This window comes from Poecilia latipinna, unplaced genomic scaffold (genome assembly GCF_001443285.1).
Source record: "Poecilia latipinna isolate Pla-1442-1.1 unplaced genomic scaffold, P_latipinna-1.0 Scaffold291, whole genome shotgun sequence".
In the NCBI taxonomy this organism is placed as follows: Eukaryota; Metazoa; Chordata; class Actinopteri; order Cyprinodontiformes; family Poeciliidae; genus Poecilia; species Poecilia latipinna.
Window position 1 is genome coordinate 433025 of NW_015112907.1, and position 23012 is coordinate 456036.

At 37.9% G+C, this 23012-nt stretch overlaps 1 protein-coding gene and 1 long non-coding RNA gene across 2 annotated transcripts in view; one reads left to right on the top strand and one right to left on the bottom strand.

Annotated features, from left to right (window-relative positions):
- The window catches only part of LOC106948511 (uncharacterized), a 36865-nt gene extending 18776 nt beyond the window's left edge, over positions 1 to 18089 (top strand). Inside the window, exon 3 of the long non-coding RNA XR_001425188.1 lies at positions 9660 to 18089. This is a non-coding gene — a long non-coding RNA (uncharacterized LOC106948511). The remainder of the gene's footprint in view (positions 1 to 9659) is intronic.
- Positions 18090 to 20406: 2317 nt separating this feature from the next.
- LOC106948510 (uncharacterized) overlaps positions 20407 to 23012 on the bottom strand; it is a 13480-nt gene continuing 10874 nt past the window's right edge. The window contains exon 9 of the mRNA XM_015034230.1: positions 20407 to 21907. Coding sequence (XP_014889716.1) covers positions 21741 to 21907 — 167 coding nt within the window. The 3' untranslated portion in view covers positions 20407 to 21740. The remainder of the gene's footprint in view (positions 21908 to 23012) is intronic.

Below are 23012 nucleotides of genomic sequence, written 5' to 3' on the forward strand. Positions count from 1 at the left end.
GCAGTAAATCATTTTCCTCCGTGCAGGCATGAACAGAACGGCCACCAGCACACGCAGATAGGGGGGGATGGTTAAAGAGGAGATCCAGCAAGAGGCAAAAGACAATGTTGTTTTTCTCTGTATATGTCATCCTCCCTTCTGATGAAACACTCTTCCACCTCAACCTTCCACCCAGAGGTTACAACAGCAATGATGGGATTCTTCTTCAAAGCTTTCCAGGGGTTTTAGTTTTTAAGCACAAACGATCCGTCTATTTTTCTCCCTTTCCTCGAGTGTTTTTAAAAGTTTAGAAACTAGTTAGACTTCTGTTTTTATAGCATTAATTTATCTTTCAATGAATACAAAACTTCTTCTTCAGACATTCTTTCCCCCCCAACACGATTCAGACATTTTATGTTATACTCATCCACTAAATATGTCAGCTCTTCAGCTGCAGGTATTACATCATCAACTTTCAATCCGAACTGCTGCTCACACTCATGTTCTGCAGAAGACAGAGCGAATTCAATTCCACGTTTGCTCCATTTCATTTTAGGTTAACTCATTTTATATCAAACCAGCATAGATGCTCTCACCTCTTTCTTCTTGCACTTTATCTCTTGCACTTATTTGTTTGCAGCAGTTTTGTTGTGTCTGATTTTATGTTCTCTTGAGTTCTTTCTTTTTATTTTTTGTAGTTTCATGTTTTTGTGTGTGTTTGATCCATATGGAAGCAACCTTCATCTCTATGTTCTTCTTTTATGTGATTGCTTCTATGTCAGTGTATTCACAAAGTGGCACTTTTTTTATGATCCAAAACCGTAAAAAAAAAAAAAAAAAAAACAGGAAATGATAAAACGGTTTGCCAGGATTATGGGCTGTTGAACGATGGTTGTATCTATCTAGCAAGACTAGGAAAAATATTTTTAAATAGAAGTGGTTTAGGATGTCTTTGAGGTTGGAATGCCTTCTTTCATCACCCTTTTGATGGATGAACCATGTAGCAACCACCTGGGATTAGTGGAGACATACATTGTACCGTGATACACAATCCCATTGTTTTAGGGACTTGTCAAAGGATGCATGAGTTGTCCTGGGAAGAAAGGAAGGATAACGGTGGAGGATGTAAGAAAAATATTCAGACATGCTGCTGCCTTTTCCTCTTCGCCCTTTTTTCCCCCTCTACAGACGCGACATGTTTCAGCAGCAGACGAGTCCGTCTAAGATAGCTTTGGCCCAAAAAGCAGCTTGGATCTCTAATGGCGTCCATTTAGATAGATAGAGGCGAGGTTAAAAATGCTCAAGTCGCAGTATGTCAGAAGGTTTTATTTTACGGATGTACACGTACAGGAAGATGACAGGCAGATGAGCTCTCCGTCATGTTGTATCGATTCAGTGAAAGATTTTGAACGGACACAGCGGGTAATTCTCGGTTTCATGCTTGTGCCAAAAGAAAGATAAGAAAAACAGCGAGTGATGCACAGTGGTCATGGTCAGGACAGTTGGTGAACAAGCATGAAAACTTAAAAGATAAGTGAAAGATTAGATGGCATTTGTGTTTGCACGAAGGGCTTTTGTGGCGTGAAATGCCACTGCAGTTTGAAACTAGAGGTATCAGTGTGAGATTCTCAAAGGGAGAGCATACGTGGTTTCGCAGACGAGAATTTACAGCGTGTGGAATCAACAGAGAGAAAGAGAGTGAGCGGAGTCCACTAAGTTTCCAAGTTAACTTTAAAGATAATTGAAAGACAGAAAGGATAATGTGGAACTAGTAAATCTAGAAGTGTTGAGGGTCTGTGCAGTGGAGTCTCTAAGGTCTTTATAAGATCATAAAAGCAATGCACTTCCTGGCCTCTCTCTAATTGCTGTGAGGAATGGGATGGGGGAGTCTCAACACTATGTGGCTACTAGATGAAGCCTCCAAGTCCTTACTGCACAGCTTATTGGGGTGATTCATTATTTACCACCATGTTGGTAAAACCGACAGAGAAAGAGAGCGGTGACGCAAAGAAAGCTTACATTGAAAATTTAGATTAAAAAAAAAAATAATAATAATAATAAGATGGGGAAAAAATGATTGTCAGAAATACAGTTGAATAAAAGGTGGCGGGGGGTTAACCACAAGCTACAATCCAAACCCTGTGAGTGCAGTTTCTAACAAAAGCAAAGTTAGAATGTAGATAAAGCAAGATTATTTTGCTGACTGAGCAGGAAATTGACTGGGCTTCCCCAAAGGGGCTGTACATAAAAATTTGTGAGAATGGTTGACATAATGGAAAAATGCAACATTTTTCTTCTAACAAACACTGCTTGTCCAAAGAATCGAGCCCCAACATTCAACTCCACAAGCAAGCACAGTGATGAGCAAGGCCTTTAAAAAAAGAAAGTGTATTTCTTCTACTTCTTTGTACAAACACATACACTTTCAGCTTATCTTTAATAGATTAACTATACAGGATGAGTGCCAGCATACTTAGAAAAAACATTATTACTATTAATAAATTTTATAAGTAGTAACACTAGCGGTTCATCAGGTAGAAAACGCTGTGGATCTCGGTGAAGACAAACAAGATCTGTTAAAAACAAAACTAAAAGTAAAACTTCTGAAAATGTTAAATTTCATTTCAATTAATGTGAATTTTAGAATTGGCAAACAAAAAAAAAAAAATTATAGATTCTGGTAAAGTGCGTTGGTATACAGAGAGAAATCGCATTGTGCCAACCCAGAAGAATTTCTATATCCATTATGGTCCCAGATCATTTTTTTTCATACTGTCAGAGCAGGTATTACTGAAAATAATTTTAAACTATTCTTCAAGCTCATTCATGTTGTTTTCCTCTCTCCAATCTATTCACTCCTCGTTGACTTGGAGCTTTGTGTTTTTGTTTAGCAAAATGTAAATTCCGGTCTTAATCTCCATCTTTTGTCTGCGACTTATGAGTTTTTGAGCTGCGGCTCTAACTTTGCTTTGCTTATTTTGTTGATGAGCACACAAGGCTTGGGGTTTTATTGTAACCAACCTCGCTGCACTGTAGGAGCCATATAAGAGTTGCCTTTTTTTTTTTTTTGTACCCAGTTTTATCAGTGGGTGAACAAATGAAAGAGGAGTCAAAGGCAGCCCCCTAAGCTTTTCATAATGCGTCCCGAGAGGAGACAAAGGCCTGCATTCACTGCTGGGTGTCGATAAGACCTATCATTAGCCTGCCATAGGAGGTATTACTGACACACACACACAAACACATTTACGCTCACGTAGACATACACAGAGTGCAGTAGGTACTTATTCTGGTGCCCTATTCTCTTTTCCACTCATACACGCGCGCACACACACACACACACACACACATAAAATATCCATGTGCATGCCAGAAGTAAAAGAGGCAGCCATGCTCGACTTGAATCGAATAAAAGCTGAGGAGTGGACCCCCCGCTGTTTTCCCATCACAGCCGAATTCTCTCTGCCTCATATTGTGAGAACATCCATGCCTGGCTATACAGTGTCTATGCATACGTTTCGGCTTCTTCGCGTACGGCAGTAACTTTGAACTGTCGTTAAGCCGTTATTGGTAAGACGTGGCGTTCTCAAAAAAGGCAATGAAAACGAAGTGTAAATGTTGTTTTTATGAGCCTTTTCATGATGAATTTATATGCAACCAACTTCTGGTCTGTTAGTGTCATCATGTATTTGTAGCATCACTTTCAAATGTATTCAAATGCTGCCGAATCGTCCCGACACATTTTCATTTTGTACCTAAAAACAAATGTTTTCCTTCACATGAATCTGCGATGAAATAAACAAACTAAAATAACAATTACTTTTGGTCCTGCTGCTTTAAGGCAATTCAAAACACTTTGAATTGCCTTTGAATTTGCTGAAAATGTGCTATATAAATAAAATTACCTTACCTTAAGTTACTTATTGGAGTAACACAATCACATTATCTTAGAGTAAACTGTGGGTAATGGGCAATTACTTGAATTCATTGTCAAAGTGAGCAGAAAAAGTATACAGTATTGAAACATCTTTATAAAATGAGTGAAAAAAATTAGAACCTTAATTTTAAATAAAAGAAAAAATAGAACAGAAGTCATTAGCCACTTACAATAAGAAGATGTAGGATGGAACATCAAAGTAGAAAATTTAATTTTACAATCTATGGGCCACTTGTAGCCGTTTAGAAACAGTACGTTTAACCATACCACACACACATTGTGTTAATTCTACAGCCAAATCTCAATTAACTTCTTTTGAGAAAAAAAAACAAAAACAGTTTTACATCTTTCTTTTCCTGATTTTGGTAGCTATGTAAGCCCTCTCATGCAGTCCTCATACAGAATGTAGACTTTTAAAAAAAAATCTAAACATGAACTCTAGCATTTGTTTATAGAAATGAATGTGCTTGGTTTGTGAAAAACTGAGTCAGACTTGTTCTCGGAATACAAGCATAATGGACATTTAGGCTTTAATGTCAAAATACCATAATCTATTTACCAAAATTTCTTAGAAACCAGTTTACTCATAAAACCCACTTTGCATGTATGTATTTGTGTTAAAATTCCAGTCCATCAATTATCATGCGACATGTAAAATAGGTATAGAAAGCAAAGTGACCCTGTAGACCGGGCGATGCCAACCAAGTGGTTAAACTAAAGAAAAGGCAAATGGAAACAGCCTGCTATCCTAATGATGGAACTCCTTGTTTACAGTAATAATACCAATGTCTCAGAGTTAATAGACTATTGACTTATTGATGATTGCATGCAACATACATTACATTTACTTAACAAGACAGGAGCAAAATTGGATGGGGAAGAAGAGTTGTGTTTGTGCGTCTTGTCGAGTTTTGGTTGGGGGTGGGAAAGAGTGGTAAGACAGCGCTGCTGTCTGGATTCTAAGTAGATGATGGACCGTAGCTCGTATTCCCATTCCCTCTCATTATCTTGGCCCCCTGAGAACATATGAGGTTACTTACCTTGTTTTGCTCCCTGCCTAATGCCAAGAGTCAGATCAGGGTCATTAGCCTCACTACTTGAAACAAATGGCTTTAGATAGCATCTCAGCCAAACTACAACAAGAAGAGATTAACCCTTTTCTCCCCTTACTGCATGTTTATATATATATATATATATATATATATATATATTTTTAGTAGCTGTAAATCTTGATTATTTTTATTTTCAGCATTGCAAGGTGTTAAATTGGCACGTATTTTCATTGAATTTTCACTTCCCTGAGCCTTGAAATCTTGCTGCATTTCAGCTAAACATCACAGCTGTGTGCTTGAAGACAAAACCCACAGAGGGAGAAGTGGGCAGCGGATCAAAGCGCGAGGAGGATTTGTCTGGCAGATAGTCACTGAGGTCCTGTCTGCTTACACTCTCTCTCCTCTTGTGTCTTCTTGTGCCTTTTTAAGTCTCTACATGCTCAACCAAAACAGTTGCCCCCTCATATTCCCAACATAAAAATTAGAGATCACAGACGGGAACGGGTTAGTCACAACAGCCTCCTCTTTCAACAGTTGTTTTCATATTGCAGCTCATGTGTGTGTGTCCACGTCTACAAGCTGTCATGTTTTTCCTCCTGTTAATGAAGTGCTACACTTTGTGCAGGTGTTTATTTCAGTTAGCTGTCCTTCCTTTCCTTTAAATATCTTGATTAATTTTGCTGCAGTCCCTTTACAAGATGTAATGAATATAAGATCAGAATACCAAAAAAACAAAAAAAACAAAATGATAAGAATATTGATAATTTAACACTGCACTTATCTTGTTTGTTTCCATCCAAAGTCAGTGTGTTGACCAAAAAGTTCTTTTCGTAAAGCTTTGTCATGAGGTTTGTGGCCTATCGGTCGAGGGGTGGCTCAGATGTCTGTTTTGAGCTGAAAGTCACGCCCAGAAGATGGATATAATTAAGACTAGCGCATTTCTTTGGGGAGGGTGTTTTGGTAACTTTTCTGGGTGGTCTAGCTCTACATGCCTGTGCTAGTTTTATTACAAACAGGCACAACATGGTAAAAGCACATACACACCAGCAAAGCAGATTAGTGACGTGGTGCGATGTAAACGTAATCCGGGAGGGAAAAAAATAGGCATGCTGGACGTTTCCTGCTTCACTAACTGCTTCAGTTGTTTTCGCCGGGGTGCAAAGGAACTGATCAAAACATTCGTAGATGCGCACTTGAACGCGACTGCTTCGCTTTACTAAGAATTGTAAATGTGCACCCTCCTGCATTTCCTCACATAGCTAACTTTAGCCTCCATCCAAACCTGTATTTAGCCTCTGAATAGAAGCCAGATGATCCAAAACTGAAGGGTTACATTTATCTGTGTAAACTTACCATAAAAACCATAAATGCTTCTCTGGTCTTTGAAATGTATTTATGTTCTTAAAGCGATCTCATAGCCCAGGGAGCCTGTGACAAAATGGCTGGATTTTCCTGTCGTCAACATTTCACATTCTCACATATTGTACATTGCAAACCTGGGTGGCCCATTAAAAGAGGAACTCTTAAATCTTTCTGTGTTCTCCACTCATTGAACTACTTTGGACCACATTTGCTTCAAAGTGAAACGGCACAAAAATGTAACATGGGTCAATTTATGCATCTCGTGCATGACTATTATTTTTGTTCGTGACAGCATAAATCCAACAAAGCCACTGAATATAAACATACATTTTAGAAGGAAAACATGCATAGTAAAGCTTTTTAATAGAGTAGTTGCAAAGTTGCAATATATTGATTGCTTTCTTATAATTACATTTTGACACATTGATAAAAACAATGGAATAGTGGTAAGTCCCACAAGGAAAGAGCTTCACCAGAAATTCTGATTGATACCGTTTTAACCTTAACCCAAAAAAAACGAAAGAAAACTTCCCGTGTTCCATCTAATGTTCAAGTATCCTAATTTGTGGTTCTTTTCACCATTATCTCTATTCGTCTCTTTGGGTAGCAGGGTAAACACGGATCTTTACAAACATTTGGGTGGTCCCATTCTTTTAGGGGGTTTATATTGGTGAGTATACTGGGGCTTTAATGGTGGCAGTACTCTTCCCTGTTCACAGCAGGCATTGAGACGAGACAGAAAGATGGAAAAATAGGATACAGAAGGAAAAAAAATAGTTTTTCTAGCAACAAACTGTTGCTAAAAAAAAAAAACAGAAAAAAATGAGTTGTTGCTATAAAAAGGTATAGAAAAGAGGATGTACCACTTTCCCCTTCCAGAAATAAGAAATAAAAAATACATCTACATTTTGAACTGACTAATGCCAACACTAAAGCAGTATGAGAGTCTCATGGTGTTATAATATTAAGTTCAAAACCCCACATTGCATTGCATCATGTTTACACACACAAAATACTAAAGCAAAAATGTAAAACATGGTCTAGCTGGGTTGATCTTATTGCTGCTAAAATAACCTCACTCACAGATAACAATTAATAACATAGTAATAATGTTATTTGTAACACTTATTTTATTATTTTGAAGGGTGAAAGTGTCTAGTCCAAGGAGACAACAACTGAGACAGGGTTTTGAACCGTCAACCCACTGCTTACAGGATGAACTCCTACAGCCATTGCCCTTGTAAGCAGAAAAAAAAGTGTAATAGCCTTCTTTCAGCCAGCTAATTAGCAATGTGCAGCAACAGCTGAGAAAGGAGCAGCTTAAAACTGTAACTTTTCAAACTTTGATATACCTTGATATAGGCTGCTACATTGTGCCTAAACAGAAATGAAGTTTTTTTTTTTTTTTTAATCATCATTGTGAACTGAGGACGGGAGTTCTTAGTTGGCATAAAAGATTTAATTTCTCCTTTGTCTGCAGAGAGCAGCTTTCCTGTGCTGCCCTCTTTCCCTGTATTTAACATCAAAGGAAAGTATGAACAATTGAGGCAATTTTTCGCACGGTAAAGGTCAATCATTGTTCTCCCTCTGAAAATGTAGATCCGGCTGAGAAGCCATGCTTCCATGGCATGTCTGTTTCTGCAAGCCACCCTTTAAACACGTTTTAGGCAGATATTTATAGAATATTTCATTTCTGCATGTTTTTCTTTCTAAATTTGATATTTATTTTTTTCGTAATGTAGATGTAATTATCTGAAATTTTCTGGCCCATTTATTACAGCAGTGGTGTTATTTTGTAAATTATGTTTGTAAAACGTACTCCTATGCAACTCAGCGAACAAGATTAAAACTTAGATTAACATGAGGATAAGAATGGCTAACGTAAGTGTATTAATTTTGCAACACACTTTGATGAAGAATAAAAAGAAGTGGTTGAGATATATGTGCTGTGCTTAAATACATGATATTCTGACTTCTAGATATATTTAATAAGGAGTGCATGCACTTGCCATATCTAATTATGACCACTTGCTTTGCTTTTCGCCAAAGGGCAGAAATGATCCCAAGCCAGAAAAGATGGAAGTTTAAAGGGACTCTGAGGGACTACTTAAAACTACAAGCAGTGGGAAAAAAAATCATTAATGCAGCTTAAGTACCTTAAAAAAAAAACACTAATGAATATGATTTCCATGGGAACTTAGATGTGCTTTACTGGCCACAACTCCACGGTACCATGTCTGTTATCTGTAACAACAGAAAGCCAAATGACCTTTGAATTAAATAAAGCAGCATGAAATAATACAACTACAAAAAATGAAGTCTGAATCAAAATGTTTTTTTTTTGTTTTTTTTTTTGTTTTTTTTCCTGACGTTCTAAAGAAAAGCAAAACATAGCTTTGGATAATTGCAAAAAGCAAACCTGTTTCAGGTAGCATAACAAGAAATTTAACTTTCTAAAACATATTTTTTTTAAAAAATAGTTCAACACACCCAGAAATATATATTACATAGTGTTGCTGCATCAATCACCTCCTGCTACACCCAATACGGTTTTATTCCTCCTTCTCAGTCTGGCCAGCTGTAGACGTTAGACTCAGAAATTCTTTTTGATTATTCATTCTGTCTCTCCGCACATTCACTCTCGGCCTCATCCTGCTGCTTCAGCGTCAGACGCAGCGCTGCAGCCGATAACGCATTACAGCCAGTGCCCTCATAATCCTGAAATTCTTCAGTTTATGTCGAGCACCACATGAGAAGAACACAGTATTTACAGCAGCTCTGTTAAAGGAGATAAAAACAGCCACTTCAATGCGCAATTTGTCGGGTGTTTTTTTTATCAAGGCCTTGTATTATACAGACTCCAAAGATGCTGAATTCATATGTTTCTGAAAAGTGGGGCCCTTTTGTTGCTCAATCAGAGGTTAATGTACACACCCAGCAGCAGCTCCTTTTCTGTGCTTCCTAAGACCACCCAAGCTGTTGATAGGATCTGGTCCACTTCAGAGTGGGCTTTCTGCACAAATAAATTCATGCGAGTTATTTAACAGAGTTGAAGCAAACATTAGTTTGCACATCATCTGTTGCTGAATAATTTAAAGTCGAATTTTAAAACTGTTTTTAACCACTAGCTTCGGCGCACACATCAAATGCAGCGTGCTAATTGAAATCAGTCGCCTGTTTGCATCTTGTCTTTTCTTTTTGAGTGCATGTGCCTCTTCCGACTCCCGTGTGTACGCAGTGTGATGAATGTGCATGTGTAAACATTTCAATAACATGCTTTAACCAGACGACACCCTGAATTTACTCTGTACTCCTGTTTGTTTTCTGCCCAGGTCCAGACATGAAGGAGGCACGCAAGGATACACACAAACCCAGTGCAATGGCACCTAGAGGCTGTCTGCGGTCTACCACCACCCTTCTGCACACACACACGCACACACACACACACCCACGTACACGCACTTGCACACAAAGACTGTTACAGTAAGGAACAACAGACCACAGAGTCACGATGATAATCGCAGTTGGAATTCACGAAAACACATTCATTATCTTTTGCTGCTTTCGTCTTTTACTTCAAAGCCAAATTCCAACACTGAAATGTAAAACTTATTACAAAAAATGTATAGAAAATTATTGTGAAAACAGACTAGAACAGCATCGACTTAAAACCAATTTTCTCCTTTAAAGTCTAGATGTTTTAAGCTATTATAAATACGTCTTATACAATGTCTTACTGTTTTTAAGTGTACTTGCGTCAGGGAAATCTAAATCTGTTTTTAGCTCCCTTTTTTTTTTTTCCCCGTCCATTGAACCTATCCATACAAGTTTAACCTCCCCACCGCACATCCCACAACACCTCCGTAACCAACCCGCATAACCCACCCAGCGCCCCTCCCAGGCTTCCCAGCATCCTGCCGAGCACACCCTCCAAAATAAATCCTTCAAGACGAAATTACAGTGCGGCGGCTCTCTGGGAAACCCCTCCCTCTTTTGTATCTCTGCTCCCCCCCCACCCCCGACGTCCCTTCCCTAGTCTCCTTGTTAGGCTTCACTTGATCCACAGTGCAGATAATTTTATTGTAAATTAATCTGTACTATAGCGACCCACACTAATTTCAATCTGTAGTTACAGTTAACTTTAGAAGGTATGAATGTAGCCCTCTATAGAATCTACATTTTTTGTGTCTGATTTTATGTGAATGGAAAGAGAGGTTGATGATTAGTTTTAATTTCTAAAAAGGGTTAATTTTTTTTTCTTACATTTTTGATGAACTACTAATTAGCATACTAATTAAGTTTCTTTGATTGTCCTCTTTAAATGTATCTTGCTGTTATCACTTTGAGCCACTCGGAACACACTGAAGAGGCTACAACTGCTCAGGCTTTTTGTGGGACAAAAAAGAATGTGCATATTTTAGTACTGCATTAGGATTTTTAAATGTTATCCAGTGGCTGCAGTTATCAAGAAATAAATGTGGCTGTCAAGAGTTAAGCTCGCCAAAGCTGTCAAATTTGAGCTAATTATACAGATTTGGAACTTAAACTGAATTAAAAAAACAAAACAAAAAAACAAAAAAAAAACTAGTCAAATGTGAGCTATTCAGTTTGAGAAAGCAGCCCTGGTCATTTCCAGCGTTTTTGGGTTAACTGACGAAGCCAACCTCACAGCAGCCGTGTCACAGTTAAGCTTTAATGATACACTCCATCAGTTCAGCTTTTTTTCCTGCGCGAGGCCAGCTTGGTTAACAGTCGGTCGAGGGTGTGTGTGTGTGTCTGTGTGTGTCTGTGTGTCGGCGTGTGTGTTTGTGTGTGCGCCAACTATTAAAGCACTTGAGAATCAGAGAGGAAAGAACTCACGCTGCTAATGGATGTGTCTATTGATGTTCCCATTTGGCGGCACACTGTAAACGATAGGGCAATGATTGTGCTGAAGATGGAAGGTGGTGGTGGTGGAGGAGTGGAGAGGAGAGCGGTTTGGCTTGGCGATGATAATGACAAGGAAGGTTATTATTCAGCGCCCCATGGAGTCTCTCTCTTTTTTGCCTTTGTGTGTGTGTATGTATTTGAGAGAGAGAGAGAGAGAGAGAGAGAGAGGAAGAGGAGTGGTACTCATCCTCCATGTCTCTCAATGATGTTGCCTTCCCAGTCCATTGGCTATTATTAACTTCTCGCTTTTTCTCTCCCACCCTACACCTCTCCCGACATTACTTACTGTTGCTGCTCTTCATCCAATCATGGCTGTCTCTTTACCATAAACACCTCGTTTTCCTTTTCTAAACAGTCCATATTTTTTAATCTACAGTGCATATCATTCATAATGAGTAAAATAGTCTAAAACGCAGAAGTAAAAGATGATACCGTGAGCAAAGAAGACAGCTGCGTTCTCAACACAGCCAGGGCTAGCATGCAGTTAGGTCATGGTAAGCTTGTTCATTGTAAAACCAAACCATATAGCATCATACGACTGCTTTAAGTTGAGTAAAGTAACAGCTTCCCCCACTGAAATAAACGTATTTGTCATTATGGATGTAACTGTAATATTTTATATTCCATTTTGATATTCATAAATATACACATTAAGTACACCTATTTAAAAAGAGAAAAAAAAATGGACTAAAAAGCTGACTCGGTAGCCAGGCTATGGTTGTTTGCTTCTCAGTCATGTTGCTTGTAGCTTGACAGCTACAGTGTTAAAATAGTGCTTACCTTTATAAGATGGCGAGCTGGTGCTGCGAAATATTTTCAGCCAAATCCGTCTCTCTTGTAAAATACAGTAGCTTTCTTTCAGCCAGCTGACAAACAGTAGACAAAGAGTGAGGGGCGGCGGGTATTACACTATCCTTAAAAAAATACATTAAAACTGTAAACTTGTTTTTTAACCTTTGTACCTCGTATAAACAAAGCTTGCCTAGTCTAACCACTGAATCACGCGCCAGTAGATTTTTTGTTTTGTTTTGTTTTTTACCCAACTGTGCGCGTGTAAGAGCGCGCGTGTGCGCGTGTGTGTGTGTGTGTGTGTGTGTCCTGTCAGTTCCAATCAGTGTGCTCGTGTGATGAATATGAATAGTCAGCCTCCCTGCAGGTTTGGCAGGAGACCACCTCCAGCTGGACTCAGACCCCTGCTCAAGTGTCTTGGTGTGTGTTTTGTGAGTGCGCTTGTACAAGTCAGTTTGTATCTGTCAGAGCGGTGACAACCTCAGGGGGAAATGACAAACTATGCATGCAAGTCACAGAAAATTGAATGCTTCAAGCTCATTTTAAAATGTTCAGTTTTTTTTAGATTTTTGTCATAAAGTGCATAGATAAATTCTGAGATTGGTTAGAATTGTTACATTTTTGCAAGTTTCACGTCCATCTTTCACTCAGTTGTCCCATGTTTCTTATTTTTTTTAGGCACTTTAATCAGTTCACTTCTTCCATATGAGTTTTTAGTCCTTCTTTATTTATAAGAGATTTAAATAATTTCCAAAAATATCCTGTCCTTGCAGTAAGAATCCATCTATCATTCTGTGTGCGTGTGTGTCTATAATTGCAGTGCAGCAGATAAAGAAGGAGACGCCATTCCAGCTGTGAGGAGACAGAAGGCGTCGTGTACACACGGTCACAATAAACACTGCACACACTGACACACTTGCACGTACACACACACACACACACACACACACATATGGTAGGTGGGGGTTGAGCGCAAGCAGGTGAGCATTAAGTCAGGGTGCTAAACAGATCACGTCGCGGTGTGATATCTGCAGACAGGCAGACAGACAGAGGAGGCCGGTCTGTACCTGCAGGCTGAGCGCGGCGACTCGCAGCACCCTCGCCAGGAATTTCCTCCAACTCCTGGGAGGAGGGCGGGTTGACGGTGAAAGACGGGTGCAAACTGCAGGTTCCGCTGTTTTTCTTCAAAGCTGCGTCTTGTTAACCTTATTAAATCTGAAATTGCTGTAGTTAACATTTTTGAACAGTTTCCATTCATCTCGATGTGTAGGTTTTGTAGAAAAATTACATTTTTTAAAGATTGAAAACAGCCTACAGTATGTCTTAAGGCTAATTGCACTTTTAAAAATAGCTTTACATATTCACATTAATTAAGTTATTTGTGAAAATATTTGTTTTTCACCTTCAGTTTTTCTATTTTTCACCATAGAAACCTCGCCTGTTTCATGTTATTTTTAAATTTTATGCATATTTTCCCTCCAGGCAAAAAGCTCACACTTGCAAGCCTAAAATTAGCTTCCGTGATGAAACGAAGCGGAGAAATCAGATTGACAGCGGTGGAGAAAAAATAGGTGCAAAATCTCTGCAGACGCTCCATGTTTGGGTAGAACACATATCTGTCCCTACGTTCTGTAAAACTCAAATATTGAAAGGACAAAAAATAAATAAAACTGTGTGTACACAAGCTTGTCAAGTGGAGCAGAATTCTCAGTGTTTAATCACCTCCTGTATGATTTGTCTGTCTGGAATTACTAGTCTGTTCTGACAGAGTCCACGGTCCTAATTGTGAAACGCTGACAGTGCTCATTACACAAACCTGGCTTACGAATATCCTGGAGCATTGTCGGGGCTCTCTTTTGTTATTTTCTTTCCCCCTTTTTGTCCTTGCACCCAGTCTGCCGAGGAAACACGGCCATTATCACTTACTTCGCTACTTGACGTTAAGAAAAATCCCCTGTAGTTTTGTTCTGTTTTCTGCTCGTCGCCGCTCAGATGCGCTGAATCGACTGTGTGGAGTATTGTTGACAAAGAAATTTGCAATTTGAGGTTTGATAGAAAAGGGGGATTTCAGTTCATGTCTTACACAAATTTGTTCTGTTCACTGGCTCTTTGGTCACAGCCTCATCTGGTCACCTCGTTTTAAAATGATGCTGTTTAATTAAGTCATTCCCATTATTGCCCAAACTCTCTGTACTGCCTTATTCTTCAGGGGTAAAATTCATAACTTTTGAAGTGAGGTTCTATTAAGTGGCTGCTGGGAATAACTCACATGGTGTCTTCATTCTGTATAATTTCAGATGGCTTGGCCCCGGCTGCTTAAACTAACTGCTATCCAAGAAGGTTCTAAGACTAAAGTTGACGTCTAGGTCCGTATAGAAACTCTGAAATCTCATAGTGTTTAGTGTAAACCCTATTTTATATACCTTTCAGCTCTTTGGACTTTGTGGCTATTTTTACAGCAGCTGACAATGATTTCCACAGGAAATGAAAGTGCAACACCAATGAACTTTCTGTGTGAAACACTTATTGAGAATGGAAGCATGTCCATTCAGTGTAACTCTCTGATATAAAGGGAAGGTGTGTAAAACACACAAATATTAAAGCAGTTTATGATTGAAGGACCTTGTTTTATATTTATTTTTATTGATCTTACCACTGGTTCACTTCTCTGTTAGGTATGTATGGAAACACTTACATCCTCCATTACAAAGAGGAAGCCTGTATTAACCGTTACAAATACGCATTAGCCTCACTGTCCAATATATATGTAATTATAGTGTAGAGGTTCATAAAATTGTAAATGAATAGTCAATATAGACGTAAAGGGCATAATATACTTCTGATATATTTACCTGCTTTTAAGCATTTACAGAACTTTGCTTCAGCGGTCCTAAACTTTTTCGGTAGGATCGTTTTTATTGTCTGTTTCAAAGCTCCCTATATTTAGCCAAAGTCTCAGCTCCCCCCAGCCCGTCCACTTATCTAAAAATGATTCAGCGGTTAAATGTCAGAGCTGTCCGTACCATTAAGGCCAGCGTGTTTGAAGGAAGGACACCCTCCCCTCCTTCTTCCTCTGTCTCTTTATATCCCCTTCCTCCCCCCCGTTAGCTCCCACATCATCCAGCACCCCCTCACCATCGCTCCAACCCAGGCTGGTTCGAAGGCTGATGTGCAGGCCTTGTCATTCAGATTAAGGCCACATTGTCAGCTCAGGGCTCTTCTCTCTTTAGTTTCGTGTCCCGTTTCTTTCTTCCCACTGTCAGCCACCCCGTCCCGCGGCCAGAAAAGACCTTATAAAGCTACACTCTCTCTCATCCACTTCTGTCAATTCAAACACTGTCACTCACACCACCATTGGGGGGTTTGTCGCAGCAAGGACTATTTGTTTATATATAATGTTGGACATGTTTTTATATATAGATATATATTTCATCAGCTAACAAACAGAGTTGTAGACTTGATTTTTTTTTTTTTTTTTTTTTTTGGGGGGGGGTTTACTTTGAAGTGAAGAGATCTTCATCGGATACAAATAAAATGACAGCAGTGGCATGAGATGTGAGGGTAAAAAGAGGCGGCATACTCCTCTCCACAAGTCTTAGTACTCTTTGTAGTAAAGACAGCAAAAGCTGTTATTTTAAAATCAAAGTTGTACGAGTGCAGGGGTATTTAGAGAGGGATTGGCAGGTGGTGACACATTCAGCCAGAATGCCTTAGTCACTCCTTATCCTGCCCTGTTAAAGCATCCCACAATGATGTTTATCACCCAAACGAATCTTGACTCACCAGCGTAGTTGCCGTCACGTCCTGTCTAATTACTACAGCAGCTCTGCGGCATTTGAGTTTCAAATGCTTCTTACTGTCTGCGCGTTTGTCTTTCCTTCCCAAGATGAGCAATGATTCAGCACTGCCTAAGATGGTGGACAGTTTCTCTCTTGGTATTAGTGCAAAGAGAGAGGAAACAAATATAAAGCACATTTGAGTCTTTCAGTCCTCAGACTCAGGGGACCACATCATAACGAAACATCAAGCGTTACTGATCGGGGTGAGTCGGCAGTTTCATACCCGTTCTCTCCCTCATCCTCAAACTTGCGCTGAAGCCTTTGAGGCATGTCGATGCTCCTCTAGAGGCCGAGCAGCTGTGCTTCAAAACAGCAAAGAAAGAGAAAAAAAAAAGACAGCCAACTGCAGCTCCTGCCCAGGTGCTGTGTTAACTAAGAACTACTATGAGTCAGGAGTTTCAAGATGACTTTCTTTGTGTATCTGCTACTTTCAGCAAAATAAGACGTGTTCCCATGCACTCACCGTCTGTGTAATTTTGACTGTATTTCATGGAAGTTAAATTACGCTCGCATCACTGCTCGGTTTCTAAGATTTAAAGAAAAGGTGAGTCAAAATTGTTTCTTTTCTTTCATGGGCTGCGGTGGAAGAAACTACTGGGGGAGGAAAAGTCTTTGCAAAGACACACACTTGTTTTTGTGTCACATTTGGAATTTTTTTTTATTATTATTATTTAAAGAAATGTTTTGGATATTTAAATCAAAATGACCAAAATGTTATTGTCATGTAACTGGGAACATGACAATAACATAACTAATACAGAGTTATGTTATTGATACCCTTGGCAGATTTAGGGTTGAAGTAATTTTATCAACATGTTTCTTTTGTCCGTTATTATTTTTGAAGACAGAGTTCCAACTTGAAACTGATGGGAATCTGTTGAAGGAATTAAAGATTAGGGTGATGGCAAGAAGGCCTTCATGTCAAAGACTTGGAGCTCATCTTGGACAATAAATCATCAAGATGATGATTTATTATTCATAAATCACCAGAAGCTCTTATCAGAAATCATAAAAGGGTGTGATTGCTTTAATCTGATAAAGATCTAAAATTGATTATTGGGAAGAATTTTTAACATGCTATTTATTGTATTAAAATGATTTTAAAAAAAAACTTTATATACGAAATTAAGACTTCTTTTGTATTTTCTTATCTATCACGAGCAGACTTTTCCATTTTGTCTTGGTCGAATGAAGCAAGTTTTACGCCTAAATCTGCCAGAGGGATGAATAATGTTGAGCTTTACTGTAACCAGTTCAAGCATTGGTTAGCACATAATCAGTAAATGTCCAACGATGTTGCTGTCTTTGGTAAAGCTCCCATGACCTTTTCTGTTTACTTCTGAAGAATGAAAGAAAGATTTATGAATATGCAAGTCAGACATTTCTCCACCCACAGAGCATCCACGCTTCGCCCTCATTTCTACACAGACTGTCATCTCTGGTCGCCGTCCGGTTCACGCTTGCCACAGTGAACATTCAACGCTGTCGGTGAGTTTGAGCGTAATTTAACAAAAACCATCGACCGTTGACTGTACCCTGCGGACAGCTTTTGTCACTAGATGTATTTTAAAAAGATGAAGATAAAGCCCCACCACACGAACCAGAGGAAGAACGGCTGACGACTCCTTGGGAAGGAAAACAATCCGGACATACTTCCAGCTTTCTAAATCACAGCAAAGGTCACAATCAACATTCATTGCTGTCGGTGGGTTTGACTTTGTGGAAGAGCTCACTGAACGATGAATGCAACTGTGTCCCAGATTTCATCCGACCGTCACAAGGAATGTTGTCACGACGCGCTGATGATGGCATTATTTATTTCGCCTGTCTCCCTCCCTCAGCTACCGCGATGCTGGCAGTGTGAACTGCCTTCTTGACAGTTTGGCTTTAAGAGTCACAGAAGAAAAGACAGTGAAACTACACTTAGGACATGAAATGCTAGACATGATTTTGTTGTGAACTTTGAACTAAATGGACATTTCTTTTCTTTTTTTCTTTTTTTTTTGTGCACATTGTAATTGGAGTAGTTAGTATGTAAAGGTATAAAACGGCATAAATCAGGTGGTCTTTATTTCTGTGATGTTTCCAGGAATTAAGTTACTACAATACATAAGAATTTAAATTCACTGCGTGTTTCTAATTCTTAACACGGGGCATGCACTGTCTTTGATGAATTTCAATAAATCATCACACTCTAAGTTCTCAGTGAAGTTGTTGATACTCATTGATTTTCCAGGGGAACATGTGAAATTGATGATGTTGGATCTAACGTAGTCAAAGCTCCTCTTCTGAAACATGAATAAAAACGAAAGCTATCTGCAATATGCAAATCCCACTGATCAAAGCACCTCAAGCCAAGATGTAAAAAACAAAAACAAAAAGTGAATGCAGCTGTCAAGATTTAGTCTTCAGATTTTAGAAATATTATAGCAAATTTTGACACATTGTGTTTGATGAAAATGTAAAATATAGAGAGAGCCCTCTTAGAATACCAGAAGTAAATTTGTGAAGTAAAAACATGACCAGTTAAGTCATTCTAAAGCTTTTTTTTTTCCACATATAATTTGGCATTTATCTTTTACAACCCAAATTAAAACCAATTTCTTCTAGAATTTTATTTTTTACAATATTTTTTTAGTCGGATTTACTACAATTAATATTATTTGAGTGCTTAAACTGAATGGTAAAACTAAACTCAAAACGTATTTCAGGTTGACTGAAGGATGTGCTTCTCCAATGTGTCCATGAATTTTAAGCCACATTTTTTTTTTATTTCCAGTGTTTTACAAATTACGCTTCAACAATATGCGTTTCAACAGGATAAATGTAACAATTAAAGGTGGAAAAAGTTTTTGAATTATTTATCACGGCCTTGCTTAGTTTTTCACATTACAAAATTTTATATGTTAATTGTGTTGGACCATTTTAACTAAGAAAAATAAGCAAAACTGCTCTTATATTTTTCACGTTTCCCTGCCAAGCTGTATTCTTGGAGGTGGGATAGGATACATACATAGTTCCTACATCAATGTACAAGCAACTGTGCATTTAATGTTGTTAAAACACACAAACGTCTAACACCACCCATTCAGTCCCCTATAACTACACCTAGAACTTTAAAAAAGCTGAAATGACGTTTTATTCTACATGTTTATTTTAATTGGAGCAGAATACAAAGTCTAAAGTCTTATTTCTAAATGTCTAAAATAACATTTCAAAATGTTGTACTGGTGAGGTAGCTAGCTTATGTTTCCCTCCACAGAGCACTGCACAGCTGAGGCAGGAAGGAACCTTCTTAAAAACATAACTGAAAGGTGCTAATTCTGAAATAAAACCACATCTTGGCCACAAACTCTAACAGACCCCATTTCTTTTTGACAACTCAGAGGTCATGACTGTTCAAAATGGCTTTATGCTTTCATATTATTTTTATACTTGCCTCTGCCTACGCTGCACCATTATAGATGACTTTTCACATCCCTTTATTATATAAGAATTCTCATGAAAAGTAAAAAGTAAATTGATCCTGAGCAAATAAGCAGTGACTGACGAAATCTGCAGCCCTCTCTTCACCAGATTAGATAATGCGTCATTTGGGTCACTGCTTTAGGATTAGCAGCAGCCTTAAAGAAAGGGCCTGTGGTGATACGGAGAAAATGATGATGATGATGATGCTGGTAAGAAAGTGCTGCCTCACCATTACCAAGAAACTGCAGCTGAAACTGAATGAGTCACACTAACAGTAAAGAAAGCCAATTCTTGAAAAACAGATTCACCTTTGATTAAACAAAACCCATCTCGCACAACCAAGTGGATGCAAACAGTTAATTTCTCTGTTCACTTGTGTTTTTTTTGTGTGTTTTTTTGGGAGACTGATGCAAGTAAAGCTCAGGGTTTCTGCGAGATTTAATCAAGATGTGCAATTTAACTTTAAGATCACCATAGCGGAAAAAAAAATAGGTTAATCGCATAAGTTAAACATATAAAATCTAACTTAGGTAAACAGTTTGATGGTTTTCTTCTCCGTTTTCTTTTCATGCAGGTATGAATGAGACTTCGTCTCATTTCAGCTCCTGATGAGAGGTTTTAAAATTCCTGTTTTCAGGTCAAACCACTTTAAAGCTACTCTTTTCCATGACGTAGGAGTCAGTTTGAAGAGTAGTAAGCAAATTTTGATTTTGATTGCTTAAACCTTGCAATTTTTATGAGGAATCACCATGCTTATTACACAAAAAATAGTTTGAAGCATGTAATGTTAAATAATTGAGCCAATTTAATATACAACATTGTACAATCTAAAATTTTCATTGTTTAAATTAAGATTTTAAATACTTTTTAAAACTAAATTTTAGCTATAAAATGTTAAAGGAGCTAAACTGGATCAAATTATCTTTGGATTTCTCAAATTCTTACAATGATCAGTCGATCGAGGGCGGGTACTAAATAAAGTGAGCGAATGAAATCAATAGCATCCTTAGTCCACTAGAGGGACACCAAACAACAGGAAGCAGACACTGAAAACTCAGCAGGATACAGTTTAATGTGAGCTTCCCACATTATCCCTCCCTCTTTATAAAAACAGTGAAAGAAATGTGCAAGGAATGGAGAAAAGCAGTGATATAGACAGTCTAGTCAGAATGAAAACACAGTTTCATTGACTATATAAAGACATTATTTTATGATAAATGAAATCAAACAGATGCATCAAAACAGATCCGAGACGGGGAGCTTTATTTTCAAACTACAAAAGAAATCAGAAGTAATGCACACATATGTTTTTTTTCATGTTATTACGACCCTAAAAGTGAGCTTTTAGATTAATCAATTAAAATTAAACCTTCAGAAACCTGAGTTGTAGTGCTTTCTTTGATATGTTTTACTAAAGTGGCGATTGGTTAATTTTGCTTTAAATGGAATGTAAAGCAAATATTCTAAAACACAAAGTCTGCATTTGTCAGAGCTAATGCTTTTTTTTTTTTTTTTTCCTGTCGTGCGAGTCTCTCAGAGAGCTCATCAATCGTAATTCCCTGTGGAGATAATGAGTGATTCGGAAGCTCACTGCTTGGGTCACTGATGTGTAGTAAATGAGATGGTAAAATTATGGAGATCGTGACACCAAGTAACAGCTGTGATAACCCCTGAGATCCAGCATGCAATCTAAAGATATTTCACGTAGGAACAAAGTTTAAACTAGTTATGCCAATAAACAGAAACAACTCATCATCTACTTTCAAGCTAAGATTTTTTTCCTTTTATGTTTGAAAAAAAATAGAATTGCTCACTAATACATCACTTATTTTTAATCAAAACTAAATTAATACAAGCTATGATCACTAAGCTATGTAAAAAAAAGAAGTCTCACATTTCATGAAATATAAAGTTAATTTGAAATTCTTTATCTGTGACCTTTAAGAAAAAAAAAAAAAAAAGCACTGGCCCATAAGTAAAAATACCATTTTTCAAAATGAGTTGTGGCATAAATCCAGAAAGATGAAATGCAACAGAATTCATTGTTTTGTTCACGTCATAAAAAAGCTAAGACAAAGTTATTGTGAGTTTCTCAAATTCCACAAAGAATATCCACTGAAAATGTATAAATAGCATACTTATTAAAACAGACAGTGAACTCTAAAAATCCATTGCACAGTTGTCTGCATAAGGATCAACTGTATGTACAGGCTGCTGCATTAAAAAAAAGAAAACTGTACTGGTGTTGGGAGAAAGAACCATCCCTGATAAAGAGCTTAAAGCGGCTCATGTGGCTGAGGTCTGTCAGTATAGCGGTATTTCACTCGACGAGTGTTGGTGTTTTGCAGCTAATAGTGCCTCCCACAATTCCTACTACTGTAGGGCTCTTTACTGCCTGATGTCTGCTGGTCTGAGCTGTCTCTCACCCTCAGCCAGGAAGATCTGCATGGCTCGGTATAGCAGGTGGATCCCGAGCTCCCGTTTCCTCTTTAGCTCCCAGTTTGACACCACGCCATAGAAATCTCCTCGCTTCTGATTGGTCAGCATCTTTAGCCCTGGAATAAGGACAGTTTGGTCCAAAAATGTTGCACTCAAGTAATTTCATACAAATTAAACAAGTCTGTGAAAACCACTTCCGTAAGATACTGGTAATGTCTACAATAGACACAACTAAATAAGTTTAAGTGTGGTCAGTAGATGCATCAATGGTATTTTTCTTAAACTCATGCCATTTATTTGATCTATTCTGTCTTTTATACTAAATAGGGAAAAACATTTTCAGCTAAAATATTTTTTCATTGTACAACTACAAGATGTGTGAGCTCCAGCACCAATCCTTCCTCACAGTTTATCCTCTCAATTCTAAATATACATGTAGTGAAATGTTTTCTCTATCTAATCTCTTTTACTCTCTGACATAAAAAAAAACTGAGGAAGAGAGACAGAGAGAAAGGAGGGGTAGAAGTCAAGGCACTGCTGTTTTTTTTTATTTAATGTCATTTTTGGACTGTTATTATAAAGAAAGTGTTTGTGTAGAAAGCTATCTCAACACCAACACAGAAAACGAAAAATAAGATATTTTAAGATTTTAAAAAGGACTAATCTTGCTTTTTTTTAAACTTGAAATTTTCAATTTGTTTTTTTTTTTTTAATAATAATTTGCTTTCATCACAATGAGATCTATTAAAAAATGCCACATTATGGTAAACTCTTGCTATACACCAGGGACATTTTACAGTACATTTCACTTATCTGTTGTTCAATTTTTTAAGATAATATCTTTAGATTGAAGAATGATGTGTATCTTTTTGATTGTCTGATATGTTATATTTAAGTGATTTTTAGAGGCTAAAAGTCAAGCACAGTTCAGATCTGGGTGTCGCTAGTAAAGCTTTCCCAAAATGAGGTTAATCACAGTTAATTTATGATTTAACAAGGAGTGTAGTAGCTGCTCAACATAGACATCACTATAGTTTTGGATAACTTTTATACTTTAATAAATGAATCTGTAATATGAGTATTTACTTTTGTTACTTTTGTGTGATTTCAAATTTACAGTGAGGGGAAAAAATTAAAGCATTCAACTTTAGAAAAAGTCAGGAAGGGAGGAAACTAGGGCTGTAGGATAATATCGATATCGCGATATATATATATATATCG